This window comes from Ranitomeya variabilis, chromosome 5, assembly GCF_051348905.1.
Source record: "Ranitomeya variabilis isolate aRanVar5 chromosome 5, aRanVar5.hap1, whole genome shotgun sequence".
In the NCBI taxonomy this organism is placed as follows: Eukaryota; Metazoa; Chordata; class Amphibia; order Anura; family Dendrobatidae; genus Ranitomeya; species Ranitomeya variabilis.
In genome coordinates, this window is record NC_135236.1 from 217,776,892 (window position 1) to 217,802,628 (window position 25,737).

Below are 25,737 nucleotides of genomic sequence, written 5' to 3' on the forward strand. Positions count from 1 at the left end.
CAGCCCCAGCAAGCAGGAGGCAGAGGAGAAGGGAATAACTTGAGAAAACCCTTTTTTTATACATTAGTTTGAAAATCTTTACAAGCAGAAGTGGATATTTAAGTGTCAAGAAGAAGAAATAAAGGATTCAAAAAGTTGGAAATCATTTGCCAGACTTCTGCAGAGATTAAGGATCCAGAAAATAAGATTGTTCTGTTAACTTTTCTAATTTAAAGTTGTGTGACTGATTGTGCCTCAATTGAAAATTTACTGCATTTTATACTAATTAAGCTATATTTTGCCAATAGTCAAGTTAGGTTTTAAATCTATACTCTTTATTTCAGCACAAATTTGGTTAGCAAATCTATCTTGTTTATGTACACTCCCTGACAGAAGTTGTGTCACTTATCCATGTTATGTACAGTAAATAAAAGCTTATAACCTGACGATAAATTCATCCATTGGTTGCATAAATTATTCTTTTGAAAACTGAAACCCTCCGAAATGTGGTTTAGGTGGTCACCGCTGGTGACTACCGTCTCCCTCTCAGCCCTCTCCGAGGAGAGGGGTGAGGAGGAAATTCGGCTAGGACCGGCCACCAAACTCACCCTCAGGCACCAATGAAGGCGCAGGGGAGAAATGTCCTGCCAGCAGGCCGGAGTGTTGCGGTGTGGGTGACACCACACTGCTCGCTCAGCCGCTAATAATGGGAAGGCAGAGTGAATTAACACCCTGATTCCCTAAAAAGTTGAATCTGAAAAAACAAAATAAATAATTAGTAAAACACAACAAACCTGCGAAAGCAAAAAATGATTAGCTGCGGATCTGGAAGATCCAGGTCCGCCTCCTACAGACACTAAGCACAAACTGAGGTGCTCAGTGCCTGTCGGTGGGTGTATACTGCCAGGGAGGAGCTATTGTTCTTTTCCTTTTTTTGCATAGTGTCAGCCTCCTAGTGGCAGCAGCATACACCCACGGTTATCTGTGTCCCCCAATGAAGCGATAAAGATAAACTGGCATCAATGAAGAAATATTGATCAATTAATGGACACAGAATGGTCAGATTTTGGCAAGACAAAAGTTTTGTCGCCTGGTCATACAATGCACCCAATCCTAGTTTACATCCTCACCTGTGCTCCTAGTAAATGATCAGTAAATTAGTGTGTGTGTATAAAAAGAAACCCAGCACCCCAGACCTTCACTTGAACTGCAACTTGAGCTCTGACAACATGCCAAAAATCCACCCTGCGACCAAAGCCTGGATTATCAAGAGGCTGAAGACCAGATCCACTGCAGAGGTGGCTGGCACCTTTAATGTGTCTCAGCGTCAAGTACAAAGAATTAAAAAAAGATTTGAAGAGACTGGATATGTGTTTGACAAGCCCAGGTCCGGCAGACCCCGCAAGACAACTGCTGAGGAGAAACGTTTGTTGGTTAGAAAATCCAAAGCAAGCCCCTCTTCCACTGCAGCAGAGCTTTAACAGGCCTGGTCAACTCAAGTCCCTGTGTCAACTAGAACAGTGTGTAGGATTCTTTCTCGAAATGGCTTCCATGGTAGAATCAGTGCCCAGAAGCCAGCACTAAACAAAAAGGCAAATAAAAAACTGTGTGGCATTTGCAAAGTCCCACAGCCCGCTAAACAGATGGATTCTGGAAAAGTGGCAGAAGGTGGATTTCTCTGATTAATCTTCAGTAGAATTACACCACAGCCACAGCAAATACTGCAGGAGACCTACTGGAGCCCGTATGGATCCAAAATACACCCAGAAAACAGTTAAATTTGATGGTGGAAAGATCATGGTCTGGGGTTACATTCAGTATGGGGGTGTGCAAAACAATTGCAAGGTGGAAGGCAATATCAATAACCTAAAATATCAATAAGTATTAGCTACCTCTTATATTCCAAATCATAAAAGGGGTCAAATTCTGCAGCAGGATGGTGCTCCATCTCATACATCCATCTCTACAACAAAGTTCCTCCAGGCAAAAAAGATCAAGGTGCTCAAGGACTGGCCAGCCCAGTCACCAGACATGAACATCATTGAGCATGTTTGGGGTAGGATGAAAGAGGAAGCGTGGAAGACAAAACCAAAGAATCTAGATGAACTCTGGGATGCATGTAAGACTGCATTCATTGCTATTCCTGATGACTTCATAAATAGACTGTATGAATCATTGTTGAACCGCATGGATGCAGTCCTTCAAGCTCATGGAAGTCACACAAAATATTAAATATGACTAATAGCACCACCACTTCATTCACCAATGTTATGCAACATATACAGTATTTTTCGCTTTGTAAGATGAACTTTTTTCCCTCAAACTTGGGGGAAAAATGGGGGTGCGTCTTAGAAAGCGAACCTGCCTTACCAGGGAGGTGTCCGGGTGTCTCCGGGTGCCCGGCGGTTGCTGCGGGTGTCTCCGGAGTCCAGCGGTGCTGCGTGGGTGTCCGGCTCTGCCGACATTTTGCGACAGGCCAGAGCCCCGGCACTTCCAGGGTTCCACGTGCGAGATCACCATCAGCGCATGCGCCGCCCCGGGGGGCAGCCATATTCCCAGAGACCAGCGCACATGGAACCCTGGAAGTGCCGGGGCTCTGGCCTGTCGCAAAATGTCGGCAGCGACACCCACACAGCACTGCTGGGCACCGGAGACACCAGCAGCAATGGCCAGCAACCGCCGGGCACCCGGAGACACCCGGCAGCAGCACAAGCACCCCACGCAGCAGCACAAGATACCCGCAGCAGCGCGCCACACATCGGAGCCACCACTCATACCTGCCTGCGGCCTGGAGCATCACCTCTCTCCTGCCTCCTCCAGCAGCGACCCTGGGACCCCGCTTCACTGCAGCCACCACCCCCGGTAAGCAATAAGATGCAAGGATTATAAGAAGCACCACCAATTTATTAAAAAAAATATTTTTTTCTTATTTTTCTCCTCAAAATTTGGGGTGTGTCTTATAGTCTGGAGCGTCTTCTAATTTAATTTAACCTTCTGTGGGCGACAAAACTTTTGTCTTGCCAAAATCTGACCATTCTGTGTCCATTAACTGATCAATATTTCTGCATTGATGCCAATTTATTTTCTTCACCTAAACCACATTTTGGAGGGTTTCAGCTTACAAAAGAATAATTTATACAACCAATGGATGAATTTAAAGTCAGGTTATAAGCTTTTATTTACATAACATGGATAAGCGACATAACTTCTGTCAGGGAGTGTATAAATACAATTGTGACACCAATATATGCACAACGTAACAGCAGCATTTTAATTTGTATAAACTTGGGTTTAAATGAGAATATGAAAAACTTTTTTTTTCCAGAATAAAAACATGATTTTTCATCCAAACAGTGCTCCATATGACTTTCACATCTGTATGGCCTTCATATCAGGTTTTTTATATCCACAATTAATAACACCCAATCCCGTTCCTATGTAATTCTGGGAATGGATCCGGTAAAAACAGGTGCGCGATTAATGGTGTCAGTAAGGCAACCATTTTTTTTTTCTTTAAACACATCCAATGTATTCAGATCTGTTTATAATCTCATGGCCTAAAAAGGTTGAGAAGGCGAAACAGTGAGATCATGGAAAAATGATCTTAAGCTTAAACGTACCATCCAGAAGCTTTCCATGGTAAACTGCCATCCCAGCCACTCGGCCAATAAACTTGAAATATGAAAGGTGATCTTCATTGCACAGTCCAGAATTTGGATTGATTTGCAAAGTGTAATTATCACTGTGAAGAAAAACAGAAGTCTTTTAGTATCCCAAGAGTGCAACAGTCATAGATTATACAACCTGAAACTCTTGGCCACAGTGAGGTTAAAAAAAAAAAGGTCGTATCCTCCCTTACCAATCCCCTCCCTGTCTTCTGCATGCTGGCTGTGTCCCCCCACCGGTCTTCTCTTCCAGTATGGCCAGCAGCTGACTGCTGCAGCCAATTAATGGTGACCCCACCGAAAGAGAAGGAGAGGAGACCGGAGGGGGACACAAACTACACTGGGAAAAAGAGAAAAAATGGCAGAAATCCCTTTAATACTCTTTCTATTTTGGGAGGATAGAATATCCCTTTTGTATAGGCAGTAACTTGATTACTGCCCTAGAGTTACATAACACATTCTGAACTCTAAGACTCCATCCACCTCACAAAAGCTGCAGGCTATGGATATCTAATAATGCAAAGTTGACCTCTACGTATTCTAGAGTAAATCAAAATGAGAGGCAGGAACATTGGAAAATGATCCCAGAACTCGGCAACATCATTTTTTGACAAGGCAAAAAAAAAATAAATAAAATAAATTAGATCCTCAAATCAAATTAAACAAATCTGATAAAACTTGATTTATGCTGATAAGCTTATAGTTGATGACCAGTCTATCAAAGGACAATGGTCAAGAAGTGGCTTCTCTAGGTGCAGGCAGAATAACATGTGAAAGGAACTCATGGGCCTGACACTGTGCACAAGGTTAGATCAATTGGCTTCAGGTCATTCTCATAGCACTAGGAACTAATGGGCCTGCACTATTCATAGCACTAGGAACTAATGGGCCTGCACTATTCATAGCACTAGGAACTAATGGGCCTGCACTATTCATAGCACTAGGAACTAATGGGCCTGCACTATTCATAGCACTAGGAACTAATGGGCCTCCCATATTGTGCACAAGGCTAGGTCTATGGATTTGAGGTCATTATCCTGGCACTAGACATTAATGAGCCTGCCACATTGTGCACAACACACCAACACACAAGAAGAAGAAATGGGGTCTTCTCTAAATATCATGGCACTTACGTCGCAGAGTACTCAAAGAGACCATAATATGGATTGAACATTTCTTTCGATATCAAGAAGAACCATTCTCTGGCAACGCCTCCATAATCTAAACCTTTCTCATTGTCAAATTCAATCCAGAGACGTGCTTTGAGAAATTCTGGCCGTTTCACAGCGATTATTCTTCTGTAGGAATCCTCAAAAATGGCCGACCGACGCAACTTCATTTCAAACCGATTAGGAATATCGAGCTACAGAGAAACAAAATATACAAGTATACATTAAAAAATTGCATTTGGCAACCCTTGTGATATATTTTGTAATGGAATAAAAAGAACATTCCTTTATTTTAAGTAGACATTTTTCATTTTTTCTGATTTCTGCTTGTAGTCATTTAACAAGAAGTTCCGTTTGATAAAGCCAGAATGGCTCAATGCAAGATGGAGCACTGACAACTTTACTGTGACCAGGACTGACACACCAGATGGTTACAGCTAAATAATACAAGTTCCTATTGAGTGACATCAAGCAGACAACTAGAAAAACTGAGAAATTGAGACTGTATGTTAAAATATTGTACAATTAATAATCTTCATTCATGAAAATCTGACTCTGCTAGCAAGAAAAGTTGACATGAAAAATTGAAACGGAATATGAAAAATCTAAGACAAACCTAATAACGGGCCAATAATTACATTGTGAATTATGTACAAAGTGGTCCTTCACAAACACTAATCTTTCACACCAGATTAAATGTATATACGACAGCAGAAATTCTCAAAGGTCTAAACCCATCCTATTAAGAGGGCAGATTTAGGTAGTCCTTAGAAAAATAAACTTTGAAAACTACTTCCATTTTAATCCCCCACCCTCTTCCCGTTATGTCACTTTTCCGGTTTTGTGATTTACAGCGCGTTGTCTATACGCCAAGACCACAGTGGTGACAGGTTCACTAGGCAATGTGTGTAATTCCCATCAGCTTCTTAGTTAGTAATCCTGGCTAATTCCCTATATCTATCTATTGGTGATGTAAAGGGAACCGGTCACCCCCTCCCCCCCCCCCCCCCCAGGCGGTTTTAACTAAAAGAGCCACCTTGTGCAGCACTAATGCTGCATTCTGTCAAGGTGGCTCTTTAGTCTGGGGTCCCTTCCAACGTTGCAATATTCGTTTTTATAATTTGTCCCTCATACCTGTAGTTTGTCCGGGGGGCATGTCTTTTCCCCCCTGACACAAACGCCTCCCAGCCACCACTCAGGCCCTCCATGCGCCGTCTCCACTTCCTTCATTGATGTCCCCGGGGCGCCTGCGCTGTAAGTTTTTTTTACGGGCATGCGCAGTTTGCGCTGCCCTTCGACTCCCATCACTTGATGGGAACTTACAGCGCAGGCGCTGGCAATGAAGGCAGAGGAGGCTGCGCCCGGCGCACGGAGGGGCCAAATGATGGCTGGGAGGCGTTTGTGTCCGGGGGGAAAAGACATTGGCGGTCAGACAAAAGCAAAGTGTACTTCTTTGCAAACATCTGCAAGTGTTAATAAGCAGTAGATTGTAAACCTCCATAACCAGCTGTCATGCTTCCACCTACCTAGAAATAAATAAATAAAAACTTTATACAATTCCAAATAAGTAGAAAACATCTTGGATTACACTTGCCTGCTTCTTCAACTTTTTACGGAAGTACTCATATTTTCTTTTGTAATCCCGAGAATAAGGTACAGCCTAGAAATCAAATAAGAGTTTAACATTGTTTTTTATAATAAAGTTGAATACTAACATTTAGCTTAATAAAAATCTATAAAAACAAAAACGAGCTTCCTTACTCTCATTCAAGGTCACAGAAGCTATTTTACTTTTGCACACTAGGGGGCAAACTAATGCTGGAAGAGAACGCACGGTCTCCTCTTGCCACACACTGAGCGCCCACTTGACAGGGTTGCCGGGACGCGGCAGCGGCTTCATACCGTCTCATCAGAATGTTAAACTAAGAACCTCACGGTCAGTTTTGTACATTTTGGCCTAGCGGCATTAGATCAATGCATGATTTTTAGATGTGTGGTCCATGATATTATTCTACAGTTCTAGCATGAAGTTTAGCAATATGGCAAAAAGATATGGTAAAAAATAATAATGTGAAAAAACAGATATTAGCCCTACTGATTTTCTTGTACATTAACTGTAACAGTGTTCTACATATTGGCGGCTTGGTATATATCAGCAGGGACTTTGAAAAACCTATTTCAACCATGTAAAATTGTTGAAAATTATTTCAGCTGTACAAAGAAACCCCCAACATCACTGGCTTGCTATTTTAGCATGAGATGAATATTGCACAGAAGCCAAGGCCACGCTAGGGCATTGGAGTTGTCAGAACAGTGCATTGAGGTGGGCCGTCCAGCAGAGAACATCCCCGCTTCATCAATTCAGGACCCCAATAAAAACTAAAGCATTGGATGCTCCTCTACCACAGTGGTGCAGACATCACTGGAACTACAATTGCTGCAGGCGGTGAACATCCATTGTGTTGTGATTAAGCTGTGGTTGTCCCGAAGTTGTTTTTTTTTTTTTTTTTTTAAGGAAAAATTTTTTTTTAAAAAAAATCAGGCCCCGATTCATCAAGACCGGCGTTTTTCACACTGATCTGGACAAGGTGGTGCGCTGGAATCAGATGGTTCTGAATCATTAGGTGGTTCATGCCTCTTAATGGATGAAGAGCGTCAGACAGTAGAGTGCGCCTCGCCACAAATCTTACTCCAGTCGGGGAGTGGAGTAAGATTTGTGGAGTAAGAATGGCACAGCATCAGTTTTGATCATTTTTATATTCGGCCCCCCTTGTGCATGACACAATATGCCTTCTGACCTTTAATCTGCGCCTGTCCACAATTATCCACAAAGCCTCATATCCTGTCTGTCAGTGCTGGCAAATCAGGCAAAGAATTGATGTATATAGATGTACTTACTGCAGGCTCGGAGACGTCACATGGCCATGTCAGTTACTCCTTGCTAATAAGGACTCACCTAACACTTCTTCACTGTAAGGACCGTCCATTCAGACAGCCAAGAATGAAACTCAATCCCCACCCCTTCACTGCAACCAGGGGCTATGGATACAAGTGCCCAAGGTAATTTCCCAGATGGTGTGAGGTGCCATATATTACACAGCCGCCATATTAACATACTTTTCACACCTTACACAAGCTGCGGTCTTGTAAACATGGTGCACTGACAGGCGTCACAAGAAACATTCAGCAATAGTGCTATGAGCCATTTACATGTGGGTGATGAAGTGATGGCTGACAACCCAGCAAAGCACAAAGTAATAGAGTGCACTTGTACTGACCGGTCCGGTTATGGCGGCGGTCTCCAAGCGCGGATCTTCCCATTGAGTTTTTTTTGTGTCTGGAAGAAACAGGAATGCGCTTTATTTTCTTTAGAAATCTAATAAGACTATTATTCAGAAACAGACATTTCCTTACTGTGGTCAATATAAAAGCCTCGGCCATCCGTGTGCGTCCTCTCTTCCCAACCAGGCTGCATGGGAGAACCATAAACAGGTCAGTATGGTGCAGTGAGAATCAGTACAAGAGTATCCGGACCAGTGAGGTTCATGCATACCGTTGTTTAATATCATATTTAGCATCATTCACTTCCACAGCGCTTTACAGACATCATGGTCCCCACTGGGGCTCACAATCTAAATTCCCTATCATTAGGTGTGTTGAGTGGGGGAGGAAACTGGAGAACCCGGAGAAAACCCACACACACATGGGGAGAACATAAAAGTCTTCATCACTCAAGACCCCAGCGCTGCAAAGCAACAGTGCTAGGCACGGAGCCATCGTGCTGCCCATACAACCGGTTTTGGTGATAGATTGGTTATCACTGTTTATGCAGTGGAAGAATATCCCACAGCGCAGTACAAAGATGGTCATCGCTCATATCTGTCACCGTTCCCATGAACATTCGCACTACCCATATTACACACACAAAACCCATTTCAAGGGAATGCAGTTGGGCATCTTCCGGAGTAGCAGTTGTGCTGCACAAGAACGATGCATCAGAAAACGTCCCGGAGACAACCGACTGCCAAGGTAACTAGAAAAACCATTGCAAGTAGCGGTAGACCTCATGCAGTTTCTGCCGCACAATTCTTGGCAATACAGTAAGAACCGTGGCACAAGTACTGTGTGATGACAGCATTACCCACTGGACCAATATGTCATAAGAAGTATTTGATGGAGAACCCTTTTAAACGATTCAGTGTCAGCAGCTAAAAGTACTTTTACTGGCAATGGCTGCGATATGCAGCGAAACGAATGTTCAACGTCAACAATGACGTTGCAAACAATGATGCTCAGCATGCTGGAACAGTATTTAGACACATTGTGGCCATGTCACAACCTCAAAATGTGAGTGCCGCCTTAATGAGGAAATATATGCAATTATATGTCATTACACAGACTACAGGTAGTATGTTACACTTCATATGATACATCAATATTCAACAAAGAATAGTGCAGGACAAGATATTAGTAATCAACATTATCTATATTGCTAGATCTTCTTGAAATAATTTCAAAAATTCGCTGAAAATGCACAAGAGTGAGGACAAAAGATAACAGGCGCCTGGTCATAGAATGCAATCAAATTAGAGGAATAACATTGTATAACAGACTAAAATTACCGCAATAAACAGTAAATCATATGGTGGAAATATTAATAACCTGCCATGTAAGAAATCACAACTCATACATGACCAAGGTTGCTTAGAATATTGACCCGACGAGTTTCGCATAAATGCTTTGTCTGGAGGTTTCCTGTGTCAGGTCAAAGTGGCTACCTGATCTTGTGGGCAATCTGCATAATTTAGGAGTTTGGATTTCTTACATAAAGGCTATACATATGATTTACAGCTTTTCAGTTTATGATATTACTACTGTAAATAGTAATAAAGAATATTTTGATATTCTGCTAATACCTTGTCCTGCACTAGTGATTGTTAGAATCCTTTGCCCTTTCCCCAGGTACTATAGAGGACAGCACGCTCAGGGGAAGGTTTTTCCTTTGATTCATCTCTCACTTACTGGCAGTGGTCCCAGCTCTGACACATCTAAAGGAGGCCTTGTCCGTAGCTGCACAGGAATTCGCAGTCTCGGGTCTTCCTATACAAACGATAAACAGCATTGCTTGAACACAGCGTGTTTACTGTATACAGGGTTGTGAGACATATATACCAGGCAGCCTGTCCTACTGAAGGGATATACGGCACCACAGATAAGTATGCTTGTCCCTAAACACCAGAGGGAAAGGGAGACATTTGGCGACTGCCTTAAAGGCATTTTTCAGTTATGTATAAATGAAAATTTATCACTAATATACTTTGTCTAATTATTAAAAATAGTCTAATTCCTACCTAATAATTGCAGCCTTTAACTCTTTCACTGCAAAAGATGTAGTATGTCCTGCCTTTAACATTTGGACCACTAACGCTCAGAATTACCAGGCGACACCAGGCTCAAAATCCTAAATGCAACACTTGTCCTGTTCTGTAGGCATGAGGGGCTTTTTACACAGGACAGTCAGAGTATGACTGTTCATGATCAAAACCCCATGTAAATGGCTGATCATCAATAATTTGCTTCCCTATCATCCATTGCATCTTTTGCGCTGATCTAAAAATCATTGCTGTCTGGCAACACATCCACATGGGAAACAAGATGTCCCGGTAAAAATTTCTTACTGAATCCTGATGTATCGCCATGCAAAATGAAGAGATTGACAGGCAACTAATCTGTAGGTGTAACAGGACCCTAAGGTGGAGGAGGAGCAGGCCACATCAGGAGCATGCTTTCCCATACACAGCACCCAGGGAAAGACTTGGCGATAGGAACAACTATTTAAAAGAACGGGTCGTCAGAAAATTACCTATTTATTTTACTCACTTATAAAGCGCCATTAATTCCACAGCACTTTACAGACATTATAATCACTGTTCCCATAGGGCATCTAGATTGTGAGCCCCAATCAGTATATGTTTGGAGTGTGGGAGGAAACCGAAAAACCTCCATACATCCAACAGGGCGAGAACAAAAACACCCCTTACAGATGTTGTCCTTGGTGGGATTTGAACCCAGGACCCCAGAGATGCAAGGTGCAATGCTAACCACTGAGCCACCGGGCTAACCTATTCTTTCAATCAAGTTTATTGCAAAACATTTTTTAAATATTTATAACACAATCTATAATGAAAAATGAGAGATATGTAATTGTGAAGGAAGGAGGTAAACTGAATGGTGGTGTTAATTGTCACTGCAATCCTCAATAATAATAATAATAATATTTAATAGTAACGAAATGTCGTTTGTAAAGAACAAGAACTACAAGTCTAATTTTAAACCTAGTGGGGAGATATATATATATATATATATATATATATATATATATATATATATATATATATATATATATATATATATATATATATATATTATACATACACACATACATACATAATAAATACACACACGCATGCACATTTAGAAAAAAAAAAATTCAAACTAAAGACTTAAATTTTACAATGATGGTGTTAATGGTGTATAATCAGAAGAGGAGTTCCCTGGGTATGGGAACACTTGTAAGGGGATCTCTGGTGGTAATGAGGTTTAGAATCACTTGCCTATAATATAACAAAGATGGACTAAAAAAATAAAACATTGTTACTGAAAAAAATGCAATTTACCATCTAAAACCATCAAGTATAGAATAACTTGAAAACATCTATGAGCTACATCTAGTAAATCTAAAGAGAAAATGAAATCAATTTATTGAAGCCCATGGTTTATTTACTTATTTGTTGGATAGAATTGGAATTCTAGCTACAAAATCCCCATATTATTGCTGTAATAAGGATGTCAGTGCAGTCATTTGTTTTACCAGATAAAGAGTATAACAAATGATAGAAGGAGAAGATTCACAATACCCATGTTGTAGTCTTAGTGTTGTGATTGATAAAGAAGGGCCGTCCGCTTGGGGCATGCCTGATTTCCCAGCCTTTGGGGAGGAATCCATGTTCCTGGTCCACAGTCTGTTTGGTGGATTCACATTCTGGAGACTTCTGATGACGACCACTAGGAACATTCTGGGTGGGAGAGGTCTGTGACATTTCCACAGGTGATGGCTTCTGAGACTGAACATTAAGGATACATTAGGTTATGAACGCTACCTCCAAGCAAGGCGTTTCCCCTGTGTTTCCATAAACAGAGGCAGCTAAGAACAATAGGATGGGAAAGAAACTCGCTCTTCAGGAATCACAAGTGTCAAGATGTTTTTCAACAAACAATTCAACATTTTCGAACTACCTCTAAATATGTGCAGTAAACACTGGCTTTGCACACTGTAGCCATCCGAAACCTTTCTTCAATCAAATTATTTAACAATTTGTTAGGATACAAAATCAACACAATATCAAGTTATTTTTGGGGGGATGATTGATGGTAAAGCAGACGCATTAACCTATATTAAGGTATGCTTTTTTTCTCAACATGAGAGCATATGGCAGTCGAGGAGCATCAGTCAAGGCTTCCGTTTGATTCCTTTTTATTCTCTTGTTTATTATCTTGTGCATACATCTTGGGTCATGTTGGGATTTTAATAAATTTTTAATTTACCATTCAATTTCAGATTTTTTTTTTTTTTTACTTAGTATTAATTATTAAGGCCTTTATCAAGGGAACATTGCTTGCAGATTCTATGGGGGCATGTTCTTAGGCTGCCCTGAGAGCCCAACCCTCTTAATAAATAAAAAAAAAAATAGCATCAAATAGAAAGCCCATATCTCTGGGTCCTTATGGCAGAATTATAAAAAAAAAAACACAACCCTGAATACTTGAGAGAGAAGCGGGAATAACGTAAGAGAAAATACTGGCCACCTCTAACCTGGCGATGGGGAAATACTAGGGAACTAAGGGCATATGTCCATGCATTATTCTGTGGTTAGAACAAGCATGGCTAGGCTTACAGCTCACTGACCAGGGGATATAAAAAGAGTAGGCCTATAGCCAGAGAGATGATTTCGTAGTACCTGAACCACAGGCCTCTCCCACGTTGTAGTTCTAGCATTGTGATCTATGTAATATGACCTTCCTTTCTCATCTTGCTTTTCTTCCCAACCAGGAGGTAATCCTGAGAATGTCGGTAACAACTGAAAAAAAAACCAAAAAAAACAACAAAAACACAGGATTTTTTTATTAAAAAAAAAATAAATAAAAAAAATAAGCTGGCTCCAAAGCATAAAGTAAAAATAAAGCATGCAAGTTGTTAGAGGGCTGGTCTCAGAGACAACCGCAGTCAATAACCATCCAACAGACGATCAGCCAATTGCCCCAGGTCTTGCTGCCAACACCCTTGGCAAATAATTGATTTTGCCAGGGGAAGTCCTAACCAGCCAGATATTTTTAGGGTGGCAGCCACTGTAGGGGAAATGTATTCTTACAAGGCAGTAATTTCGGATTAACAGCTGTCCTTTTGATACAAGGATAGGATGATTAAAGGGAATCTGTCAGCAGGTTTTTGCTAAAGACAGCATAACGTAGGGTTAAAACACAGATTTCAACGATGCCTCCCTTACCAAGCTCAGTGGTTTGGTTTGCCTGCAATGATTGTTTATCATTGCTGGGACATAGCAGCACGTGCCTCCTGGTCCGATTCCGCCCCCTCCTGTGATAAGCTGCTCACTGTCTATAGACCAGTGCTCCCCAACTCCAGTGCTCAAGAGCCACCAACAGGTCAGGTTTTCAGGATTTCCTCAGTATTGCTCAGGTGATAATTGCAGAACCTGCACAGGCAACAAGTCCATCACCTGGGCAATACTAAGGAAATCCTGAAAACATGACCTGTTGGAGGCTCTTGAGGACTGGACTTGGGGAGCACTGCTATAGACCATGTACATACAGAGCCTGGTGTGGGCGGGGTTAGCTTTCTCAGCTCTGCTGCATTGCTAAATCTAAAAACTATGAGTGTGTCAGAACAGCTGCACCCCATATTCTAAGTGGTACATTGTCGGACGCAGGGTCTCTTTCTACATCAGGCTGCTCACAGGTGAGGTAGCAAAAACCTGCTAACAGAATCCCTTTAAATACAGTAAGGACTCGTTGGGGTGTTTCCAGAGTGGGGCAATCCTACTCAAATGTTAATATAACCCAGTATGGACAGCGGGTGCCTTTGTGAGAAACTCTATTAAGCTAATGTATTAGTTCTCCTAGAAGTTTAAAAAAAAAAAAAAAAAAAAAAAAAAAAGCTTACACATTTGTCCACTGTACAAAGAGCACAAGACAAGGGTAAGACAAGGGTATAAAGCAAAAAGCTATCATGCATTAGATGGAAAACCATTCTTACAACAGGTAATGTAGGGAGTTCTTCCTGTGTATAGGACTGCAGGGTTTCTCTTCTGCTGGAATGCGCCTTCATAAAATATAAAGAGGAAAAAAAAACCGTACAAATATTTTAAGCAATGTGGAGCATATGTGAATGGTAATGAAGGTTTTTTTTACAGAAATGCCAGGATATGCCATCAACATATGGAGCGGCAAGGGTCTACCATCAAAGATCTAGGCAACTGAAAAGAAAGCTCCTCCGAGCCTCCTGTGACACAGCACTGCTTCTGACCACACAAGGCGGAGAACTGGAGCAGGGTCACATTCATGTATTGTAAGGCATCTGGTGTGTTCAGTCTCACGGTCCCGAGTGTGAACCCTGAAGGGCAAGATGGTCAACATGGTCTCCTCAATGAGAGACCAACACAAAACAATTAAGGCTGCATAACCTGAAAACATTCAGAAGAAAAAAGGCTGCGACTGCGGTCAACAAGCTTATGACCATAAATATATAAAATGACTTATTATGAAATTAAAACATACAAAAGGGAAACAGCACAAAAATATTATGACTAAAATAAAATATGGAGTGTAATATAGCCCAGGATGTGGGGGTATGTCATATCACCAGGGTATAGGAAGAAACTAAGTGCCCTCACACAGCTTTATAACCAAAAATGAAAGCATTGTGGGTCTCTGAAAAATGGAAGCACAAGAAAAAACTCAAACTTCTGTGTTATTTTCACAATTAAAATAATTTAAAAAGTGGACAAGTTTGGTATTCCCCTAATCATACTGATGAGGAAAATCATATAGCCAGGTGTTTGCAGAAAAAACAAATTCCCCAAAAATGTCAGAATTGCGGGTGGTTAAAGATATGCCTCTTAGAATATGGAGTGAAAAAAATGAAAAGGAAAAATGGAAATTGGCCGTAGTGGGAAGGGGTCAAATGACACATTTTTCTGTATTTTCAGGCTTCTAGCCTTAGGAAGATGCACAGGTTGTGTGCACGGTTGTGAGTAATAACATTGTGATAGAACCAGAGCCCTCACTTACCGTGGTGGAGCCGTGTCTACTGCTGGCTCCATCTCCAGATATGTGCAGTCTGGTGCTCAGCTCATCAGTGACTTGTGACTGGAGGTCTGGGGCAGCCGCGTGCTGGGCAGAATGGTTGCTGTACACTGTAGCATCATCCTCTGTAATAATCTCCCAGCTCTAGCGAGTTAAAAACACAAAAACAAACAGGGAATCATCAGGCTGGCAGACATTCTCATGGTTTTATTTGTGCATTTTGCTACAGTAAAGGATTTACACTGATGAAAAGGCGGTCTGCAGATATTTCCCCTAACATTTTATAGTTCAACTGCCTATGTAAAAAGCAGAAAATTCAGAGTGCAAGGTCTCCAATATGAGCAAAATGGTCGACGACAGAAACGCTGGAAAAGGGTAAAGGCGGCAAGTGAGAATAAGACAGAGGGCGGGGGAATTACATTCAAAGCACCACTCCAGCTGTGAATTATTATTAATAACCACTGGAGTGGTGCTTTACCAATATCTACACCTAAACTATAGCAGACAATATCTAGATCTAGCAATGAAGATGGGAAGAACCCTCTAACAATATTGTGGGGGGAATCATTTACCTCTGGAGACTCTCTGACTTCCGGAGCTTCGGTTTCCTCAGAGATTTGCCTTCTTGTAGTGAATGCGCGTTGAGCCTCCAGCTGAACATTGCCACTTTCTGGACCAGCAGTGCCATCTCTGGAAAGAGATCAATTTTTATTTTGGACTTCAAGCCATTCACAAACCTAATGCTCAAAACACTTAGAAAACTGGTTTATAACTTTTTAAAAAGACTAAGGGGGCCGATTCGTCAACACTGTTGTAGCGCAAACTCTCCAAATTCTACAGTCATTTTCTTGGCAGTCGTGTGAGGCATCCTGCCTTTGAGATGGGAGCTGCCACTGTGTAGTGGGATGACTATGTCCAGGATGGAAACAGGGCAGATCTGTGCTGAGCATACCATGGTGGATGCATGAAGCAACTGATGGATTCCTGTGTATAATCGAGAAGAAGGAGGAGGAGGCAGGAAGAAACCGCTGCAGAAGTAAAACCTTTCACAACTTATTGTAAAGAGTGTTGTGGCTGTGGACCTCATGTATGTAGTGAGAGACTCAGATTAATAAGCGGCTATGTCCCCCATAGTAGGTTAACCCTTTCAAAACAGCCGTGTCCTGCTCTTCAAGATTAACCCTGCACCTGAATCTTCCTCTTATCAGAGATGCATAATAAATAGCAGACGTTCAGTTCAGGCTGGTGATGGCGAGAGCGATATGTCTGACTTGTGCTTTGCTGATTTGCAGCTCATTGCCTTGTGGAAATAATATATAATGCTTGTAATTTGCCTTTAGCAAATATGAGAGAAATTGATAAATTAATTCTCCCCTTGCATTCTATGGACAGCAACTGGACAAAATGGCAAAAAAACACATTTATTTGTTTAACTCTGAATCCTCACCAGTAGGGTTGAGCGACCTTAGCTTTTTTAGGATCGAGGTGGGTTTTGTGAAACCCGACCTTCTCGGATGTCGGATCGTATGGAATCGGCCGATTCTACTGTAAAGTCGGGTTCCGGACCCGGAACACGAAACCCAATGTATGTCAATGAAATTATTTTTTTTATTCTCTCATTCTCTCTCTCTCATTCTCTCTCTCTCTCTATGTTATTTTTTGACTCCGGAAATTACTACGTCCGAAAACGTAACCTAGCACTATGATGCCGCAGGAGCCGGAACCTATGTCATCACGCTGCCCACAATTAATTGGCTCAAAAAAATGGCGGGGAAGGCGTCATTCGAAACGCGACTTTGGCGCCAAGTTCGCGTTCCACGTGGCCGACCCACACTGGGATCGGATCGGGTTTCATGAGACGCCGACTTTGCCAAAAGTCGGCGACTTATGAAAATGAACGACCCGTTTCGCTCAACCCTACTCACCAGATCTGAGGCACATCCTAGATAAGATAATATCATCAGATTTTGGACTCACTATTAAAATTAAAGTAAAACCAGCATCCTTGTAATACTGGGAGGTGGTGGTAGAATAATCATCTGATATGTCAATTACTTTACTGCAAGCTAAATCTGATAATTTAATCTTCTGTGACTGTGTCTGCGCCATTCTTCGCCATGCAAGGAGTTTATGTCGTTCACCTGAGATGACCATAGTAGCTTGCCTTGAACCTGACCAAACATGTTATGCTGCCATGCAGGGACATCTGGCAGGGCCACGGCACAGTGTAACACATTTTGTAGTAACTTTTTCAAACTAGTAACACTTTTGAGAAAATTGTAATAATTCAGGAGAACATGGGTTTCAATACATTGGAACTATTGTAGCCCATTACTTCCATTTGTTACTTTACATCGACATACAAGCCAGTCACTTACTGAATGGTAGGCCTCTGCCACTGCGTCCTCTTAAACTGATGGCTGATGTAGTAGGTTCTGCCTAGGATATCTTGTCTCTCTTCCCACCCTGGAGGTAGTGGAGTTAGCTCCTGCTGTTGTGGTTGATAATTAGGATCTGGTTGGTCCAATATAACCCAGCCAGGCTAAGGAAAGAGAAAAGTGATACCAGTAGGACCAAAAAGGCAAAAGTAAAAATAGATGTATCTATATAATTGGCTTCAGGTTTGCTATGGAAATCATAAGTGAGATGAACATGAAAGCACGAAAATGGTGGTGTTCAGACATACAGCGCACATTACCAATATATTTATATTAGACGCAGTTGTATCCCAAACGTGTCTCCTCGAAATATAAGTCTGGGAAGTTTATATGTAAATGACTTATGACTGTACAGAAGAAAAAAAAAAAAAAAGTGTAGCCCGCTCTGTCTTTTTCCAGACATGCCACAAAAAAGGACTAGATGCTATAAACACATTTTTTGAATCTAATATGGCAAATGCATCAAAACATATGGGTATATATGTTGGCCCTGTAAGGGTATATTCACATGTGTTTTTTCTGTATTTTTTTTTACGCAAATTAAAAGCGGTTTTTACAATGGACATATTTTGTTTGTCTTTTCCCTGACCGAATTGGAAAACTGCTGCTTTTTTGAAAACTGCAGAATGTCAAATGTGTCAGCGTTCTTTGAGGGATCAGTGACCTGTCAGAAGTCATCATTATGAATAGCTAATCAGAGCACCACATAAAGATGCCCCCACAGGCCGCCCCGCAGTACGAGCATATCATTGACGCAAAACTGAAAATAAAGATGAAACAACCACAAGACTGATTTCATCACCCAGGTATCATTGTAATCAGTATAACGGCGCCGACCTGACAGTGTCTGTAGGTTACTGAGCACAATCCTGCTGACAGGCTCCCTTTGAAGAGGCCATTGCATTCACTTTATTGATTACTGGGCAGGGCGCTTCATATTTCGGAGCATCAATACTTGATATTGCAGATCAGACCTATTTATTTGCATGGGACTGAGCAGTGGTGAGCTGTAGTAAGTGACAGTCACTAAAAAGTGTACAGAGTTGTGTCTGGCAAACAATGGAGGACATGTAGCACCTCAGGAAGTGCTGCAGCTCTTCAATCAGCTGATTGAGGGGTTAGGGACTCACTCTTATAACCAAAAGATTGATACAGATTACCCAAGTGTCAAAAAACTGCCTTAAAAAAAAAAAAAACACCAACAACAAAAAAAAAACCCAAATCTTCAGTGCAAGGTAATGTGATGCCTTACAAATAGCGCAAGGTTTCGGAAATTTTGACAAGCATTGCTGTCAGAATAATTACTTAGCATCTCCAATTAGAAATGATCAACAAAAGATAATAAAATAAAGCAACCTATGCACTATAACTATGAGTATAACAAACCACTAATCTGCCAGAAGGCGCTGCTCTTATATGGATCGCTAAACCAGAAAAAAAAAAAGATCTTCCTCAGTATAATAGATCACTGTGAACTTACATGCTACAAAGTGCAACACTTCAGGAACAAAGCAAACAAAACTGACCTCCATCTCCTCGCCTTGCTCTGTGTTTTCTTCTTCGGATCCACTGTTTTTAGGTAAATAAGTCATTTTTAATCTGAGATGTCCCTTGACTTTCGACTTGTGACTGTTGTGAGAAAACAGTAAGAAGGTAATAAGAAAAATAAAAACACAAAAAAACATGTAGTTAAAAGCAAAACACCAGCTCAAAAAAGAACTCCATTCAAGGTCTGAAAAAAGACTGATTTGAGGGCAAATTATCGAGAAATATCACCTTCTATTTCTTCTCACTCATGGCGAAGAGGGAGGAAAGTCTTTTTCAGTTTGTGAAGGGTTTTGAATCAAGTTTTCCAGTTTTATGCAGACCTAATCTCAAGACTATTTAATTAACATGCTTCAATTCTTGTTTCAGTTTTCATCCAAAAGATTGAAAATGTGCCCTGGTGACATCTAGGTGGGTAAAGCAAGTCACAGAGGAGCGTCTCCCTCGCAGGAGACCCTCAATGAGTAGAGACTGCTGTGGCTTTTGCTTTGGCCAGCCCATGTTCAATGCATGGACAGCCTTTCACATGAATAGTGACCATGTAACACTACAGGAGTATAAAATGCTCCAACACCTTTCATATTGGACCCCAATAGACCCTCGTCTCTGCAAACTTGAATGGTATGAATGAGTCCTTCATAGTGCAACTAACATTTAAACAAAGGAGACTAAACATGGCCCAATCGAATGACCCCGACATGTCAACCCACCAGGAATCCAGTTAGGGGCAAAACTAAAATAGGCAAAAAAACAATGTCCTGAAGGTCACAAGAACAGCAGCAGCTTATTGAGTTACCCAAGGCTGTGTTTGGTATATTCTACCATAACATGTCCAATAGGCAGAAAAATGGCCGGTGGTCACACTGTATGAGGCTCAGGGCTCAAATACCATCAATGACAACCTCTGCCAAGGAGTTTGTATGTTCTCCCCATGTTTGCGTGGGTTTCCTCCAGGTTCTCCTGTTTCCTCCAACACTTTAAAAAACATCCTGATAGAGAATTTAGATTTATGAACCCCAATGGGGACAATGATGATTACAACTGTACAGCGCTAAGGAATATGATCGCCCTAGTAAAATAAACACCTGATGAGAACTGAAGTCTACAAGACAAACTTGCCGATAATACCAATATATTGGTATTGGATAATAAATTGTTTATAGTAGCTAAAATATGTAGGACCAGACAATGTCAACTGATTTTAATAAATAATTGTATAATTTTAGTAAATAATTGTATAAAATTGATTGTTTTCAATAATTTCGCCTCCCATATTGTACGTTTCTGGCTGGTGTCGCCGACTGCAGATCTGGTGAAGGTATAAACTCTTGAGCAGAACTGATCTTTTGTGTGTTTATAGCTGTGACATTGCCGCCAAAATAAATGATTCTAAACAGCCAAAAACTTGTAATAAAATGCCAAAGAAAAAAATAAAAATACTGAAAAAGTATTGAGTACGCATTGGACAGTCACAGCCCTAGGCAAACTTATTTTTCAGAGTTCTCGAGAATGTGGTCAGAAAGTATGCAAAGAGATTCCATCTCCGTGCCTAGCGAGAAACCAGAATATAAAACACTGGAAGCTCTGCCTGAAATAAGAAAACTTGTCTCATGGGTTTCAAGGCCGGGATCTGGATAAGAATGTGCTAAGAATTTACCGTCTTGTTTAGGACACAGATGCAATTGTATAGCTCTTCCCCACAAATAATGTATATCCAATCAGCACATCGTTCACAAACTTTTTTTTTCATAATTCAGAGATAATTCTCAGCTAAAATTAAGTAATTTATTAAGTAGTTTATTTATTACTTATTGCAAATGTGAGCAGGGCTAAAATACAAGTAAGCGAGAGCCAACTTGAATACTACATTAAGCCAAGCGTATTATTGAAGGAGGGGGTCAAAATGGGCATTGGCTGCTGCCTGTAAAAACAATGTCGAGAACAGAATGTAATAGTCATCTAGGCCTCAGATAATAGGATAATTCATTGGAACAGGTGGCACTTTATGGCATACCCAGATTCTTCTGGATTTCTCTGGAACGTATTCACTTAACTCTTAAACTCTGAGGAGATGCCAGGTACGCCATGGGAACTCTACTTGGTATTTATGTGCAGTTGTGCTGACAGCACAACCATTTTTCTGCATAGTTTTACCAGCTTTTAAAACCTGACTGTCATCCCCTAGTGAGCTAGAACAAAATACAAGGAAACATCCGATTAAGACTTTATTCTTATTGGGTTTAGTGCATTTGTTTGACTTCTCCCCTAACCATGTGGCCGAGGAAGGTCTCCAACCAAACTGTGCTGTAGGGGTTGCAGACATACAGCGCTCAGACTGCCATTGCTTAGAAAGTGTGAAAGAAACGCTGTTGCACTGGCTGAGTTTCCTACACAGGGTTAAAATACAGTAAGCCTACCCAAATTACAGTTTAGAAGGTTTTTTTTTTCTAAGAAAAAAACTCCCAATTATTTACTAAATAAAAAATATTGTTCTTTATGTGCAGGCTGGTTTGTAGGATATTTGAAGGAGTATTCTGTCTCTGCTGAATTCTTATTGGGGGGGTGGTCAGTGATGAGCAGCTGCTCTATTCTACCAAATAGGACAGGTGTATAATACATGCTGATCATTCATGAGATCCGGGAAATCATCAATAGACGTGACCTCACTGACCCCGATCCCTCTCTCATGCAGAAGTGAGCGCAGCCATGATACCCCTTTAATCTGATTATCTCCAATAACGTTTGACAATCAAATCGAATAAAAACAAGTGCACTAATTACAATCCTATTATACACTCGGCTTCTACAAATGCTTATGAAAAAAGATTTAAGAGGAAACCCATATTTAGGATTTGAGCTCAAACTAATAAAGAGTTCGTTAAGTGTCCTTATCAAGGAGAACAATGCAAGTTGGGTAAATTCTAAAGGTACACATGAGCATATTGTGATACTGTGCTGCCGAGGAATAGGCACGTCATACGAAAACACGGACTCTACTTGGCATTGGTCTAAATTATAGATAAAAAGAAAAAAAAAATAATCACTACTTATGAGGCATATAAGGATATAACTTGGAAAGAACAAAGTCTGTATAAGCCATGCACCAATAATGAACTTACTTTCGTGGATGAAGGATGAAGTCTTTAAATGTATATGGTCGCTCCAACCGGGGATTTTCTGTCTGGAATAATGCAGAATAGACCAATTAAATTGACTGCTGATCATACACAGGAATGTTGAGCTATGAGATTGGTCTTTTGTGACTGAGGAAGGTCTCCAACCAAACTGCTGTAGGGGTTGCAAACATACATCGCTCAGACTGCCATTGCATAGAAAGTGTGCCACATGGTATAAGTGTTTTTGCACTGCCTGGCTGAGCTTTCCTATACAGGGTTAAAAATAAAGTAAGCTTAGCCAGTAATGGCGGCTGGTGAGTACATTACTAGGTGCAGGGTACTTAGATTAGTGGCACCACTCCTGCGCTGAAAGAAAAGCAAACACTGGTGTGGTGCTTTAAATGTTCCCTATACTGCAGCAGCCTTGCAGAGCTGGAGTCCTGGGTTCAAATCCCACCAAGGACAACATCTGCAAGGAGTTTGTATGTTCTCCCTGTGTTAGCGTGGGTTTCCTCCAGGCACTCCGGTTTCCTCCCACATTACAAAGACATACTGATAAGGAATTTAGATTGTGAGCCCCATTGGGACTGTGCTGATAATGTGTGCAAAACAGGTTAGCGCTATATAAAAATAAAGATTATTATTATTATTACAGAAACATGACGCTCCCATCGGGTCAGGAGGGAGATCTGTGCAGCTGATGTACAGCCTAAACATTACTGTAACAAAGTCCCACTTCTCTGTATTGGTCGTCAGCCTCTGGATTCCCAGAGGGGAAACGGATTTTGAAATTAATGAGGAATGGAGACACAAAGCATTTTAGAAAATTGCAGAAAGTTTGATTATAAATCTGGTAAAGTACTCCAGCAGTTTGTTTTTGCGTTTGCAGGATAGGCCATTAGTAAGGATTATCCAGTCTCGTGTCTCAGCACACTGTAAAAGTCTTCCAGTTCCAGAACCTCGCTGCCTTCTTTACCACCTCCATCTCAAACCCTCTGTCTCAGACATCAGGTGACCAAAAGGGACTCCATCAAAGCCTGATCACCCCCTCTGTAGCGACTAGCAGACCCAGCAGGATCAGTGACTCCTACGTGACAGACCCAGCAGGATCAGCGACTCCTACGTGACAGACCCAGCAGGATCAGTGACTCCTACGTGACAGACCCAGCAGGATCAGTGACTCCTACGTGACAGACCCAGCAGGATCAGTGACTCCTACGTGACGGACATAGCAGGATCAGCGACTCCTACGTGATGGACACAGCAGGATCAGCGACTCCTACGTGATGCATACAGCAGGATCAGCGGCTCCTACGTGATGCATACAGCAGGATCAGCGACTCCTACGTGATGCATACAGCAGGATCAGCGACTCCTACGTGATGCATACAGCAGGATCAGCGGCTCCTACGTGATGCATACAGCAGGATCAGCGGCTCCTATGTGATGCATACAGCAGGATCAGCGACTCCTACGTGATGCATACAGCAGGATCAGCGGCTCCTACATGATGCATACAGCAGGATCAGCGGCTCCTACGTGATGCATACAGCAGGATCAGCGGCTCCTACGTGATGCATCCAGCAGGATCAGCGGCTCCTACATGATGCATACAGCAGGATCAGCGACTCCTACGTGATGCATACAGCAGGATCAGCGGCTCCTATGTGATGCATACAGCAGGATCAGCGACTCTTACGTGATGCATACAGCAGGATCAGCGGCTCCTACGTGATGCATACAGCAAGATCAGTGATTCCTACGTGATACACAGCAGGATCAGCGACTCCTACGTGATGCATACAGCAGGATCAGCGGCTCCTACGTGATGCATACAGCAAGATCAGTGATTCCTACGTGATACACAGCAGGATCAGTGACTCCTACGTGATGCATACAGCAGGATCAGTGACTCCTACGTGACGGACATAGCAGGATCAGCGACTCCTACGTGATGGACACAGCAGGATCAGCGACTCCTATGTGATGCATACAGCAGGATCAGCGGCTCCTACGTGATGCATACAGCAGGATCAGCGGCTCCTACGTGATGCATACAGCAGGATCAGCGGCTCCTACGTGATGCATACAGCAAGATCAGTGATTCCTACGTGATACACAGCAGGATCAGTGACTCCTACGTGATGCATACAGCAAGATCAGTGATTCCTACGTGATACACAGCAAGATCAGTGATTCCTACGTGATGCATACAGCAGGATCAGCGACTCCTACGTGATGCATACAGCAGGATCAGCGACTCCTACGTGATACACAGCAGGATCAGTGACTCCTACGTGATGTACACAACAGTCAGTGACTCCTATGTGATGTATACAGCTGTCTCAGTGTACTGATATCTATATACCAGCCTTTGTATCCAGCTATTTCACTGCTCTCTTATATAAAGTAGAAATGATATCAGCAGATTTATGAAACCAGGTAAAAGAAAAACCTCTATCTTGCTAATAATCTAATTACAGAGAAGCTTTCAGTTTGTATTCTGCTGCCGTGCTATAGTTGGTTGCTATTGATAGCACTTATAGAGAATCTTGAATTTGTCTTCTGCTTTTGAGTAAGATAGGACAGTTTTTCTTTTAGACAGCTTCTTGACCTATTTCTTTAGTTGCACGGGAGGACTTAAAGAGGGACAAAAAAGGCAGTGTTAGTTTGGGAGGGGAGTATTCTGCCAGGAGGATGTTGTGTTTTACAGGCGTTGCCTTTCTGCAGTTCACTCAAAGTCAGAGACTTCCTGTCTACACATCAGAGTACACACTAAACTGCTTGTGAGACTAGAGATCACATAACCAAACGTCCTAAAATGAAAACTTGAAATTGTATAGCCATTAAGGAGGTGTGATTTGTTTTTTAAACACAGCAATAATATTAATGGTAAGTAGAGATGGGCGGACACCTGGATGCTCGGGTCCGGCCAAACAGTTACAAAAAATTCGGGTTCGGGTATCAGGACAGTACCCAGACCAGAACCCGGGGGGCCCAAACATCCAGTGTTTGCTCCACTGTAATGTGCATGACAGCGCGGCAAACACAGCTTCTGATCGGTGGTGAAATTATGCCCGCCGGTCAGAGAGCCGTGGTTCCCACGCTGTCAGAAAACCGCATGAGTGCTCAGCTGTGATCGGAGGTATAAAGTTTACCTCCGGTCACTGGTGTCAGCTGATAGGACAACTGCTCCCATCATCTGACACCTGATGCCGCTAATAACAGCGAGAGCAGGAGCGGCGGATGGGAGTATTCATCAGCCGCTTCTGCGCTGTAAATAAATAATAAAGAAAAAACCTGGAGTAGGTTCACCTGTATTTTTTGTTAACCAGCCAGGCAAAACTCACAGCTGGCAGGTGCAACCTTCCGCTGTCCGCTTCAGCAAGGCTAGTTATCTAGAACAGAGGGGTCCCCATGCCGTATTTTTTAATTATTTAATAAA

At 41.9% G+C, this 25,737-nt stretch overlaps 1 protein-coding gene across 5 annotated transcripts in view; it reads right to left on the reverse strand.

Moving 5' to 3' along the window:
* Positions 1–25,737, reverse strand: part of NEDD4 (NEDD4 E3 ubiquitin protein ligase) — a 175,650-nt gene that overhangs the window by 31,257 nt on the left and 118,656 nt on the right. For 3 of the 5 annotated variants that reach the window (XM_077263791.1, XM_077263793.1, XM_077263794.1), the window contains exons 7-20: positions 22,296–22,357; positions 19,158–19,260; positions 17,572–17,735; positions 15,766–15,883; positions 15,179–15,337; positions 14,145–14,210; positions 12,832–12,951; positions 11,731–11,937; positions 9,836–9,913; positions 8,228–8,282; positions 8,092–8,150; positions 6,408–6,473; positions 4,778–5,007; positions 3,600–3,721 (exon numbers count right to left, since the gene is read on the reverse strand). In XM_077263791.1, the coding sequence (XP_077119906.1) occupies positions 3,600–3,721; positions 4,778–5,007; positions 6,408–6,473; positions 8,092–8,150; positions 8,228–8,282; positions 9,836–9,913; positions 11,731–11,937; positions 12,832–12,951; positions 14,145–14,210; positions 15,179–15,337; positions 15,766–15,883; positions 17,572–17,735; positions 19,158–19,260; positions 22,296–22,357 (1,609 nt within the window). The remainder of the gene's footprint in view (positions 1–3,599; positions 3,722–4,777; positions 5,008–6,407; positions 6,474–8,091; positions 8,151–8,227; positions 8,283–9,835; positions 9,914–11,730; positions 11,938–12,831; positions 12,952–14,144; positions 14,211–15,178; positions 15,338–15,765; positions 15,884–17,571; positions 17,736–19,157; positions 19,261–22,295; positions 22,358–25,737) is intronic. The other 2 variants (XM_077263792.1, XM_077263795.1) reach the window with 1 other exon arrangement.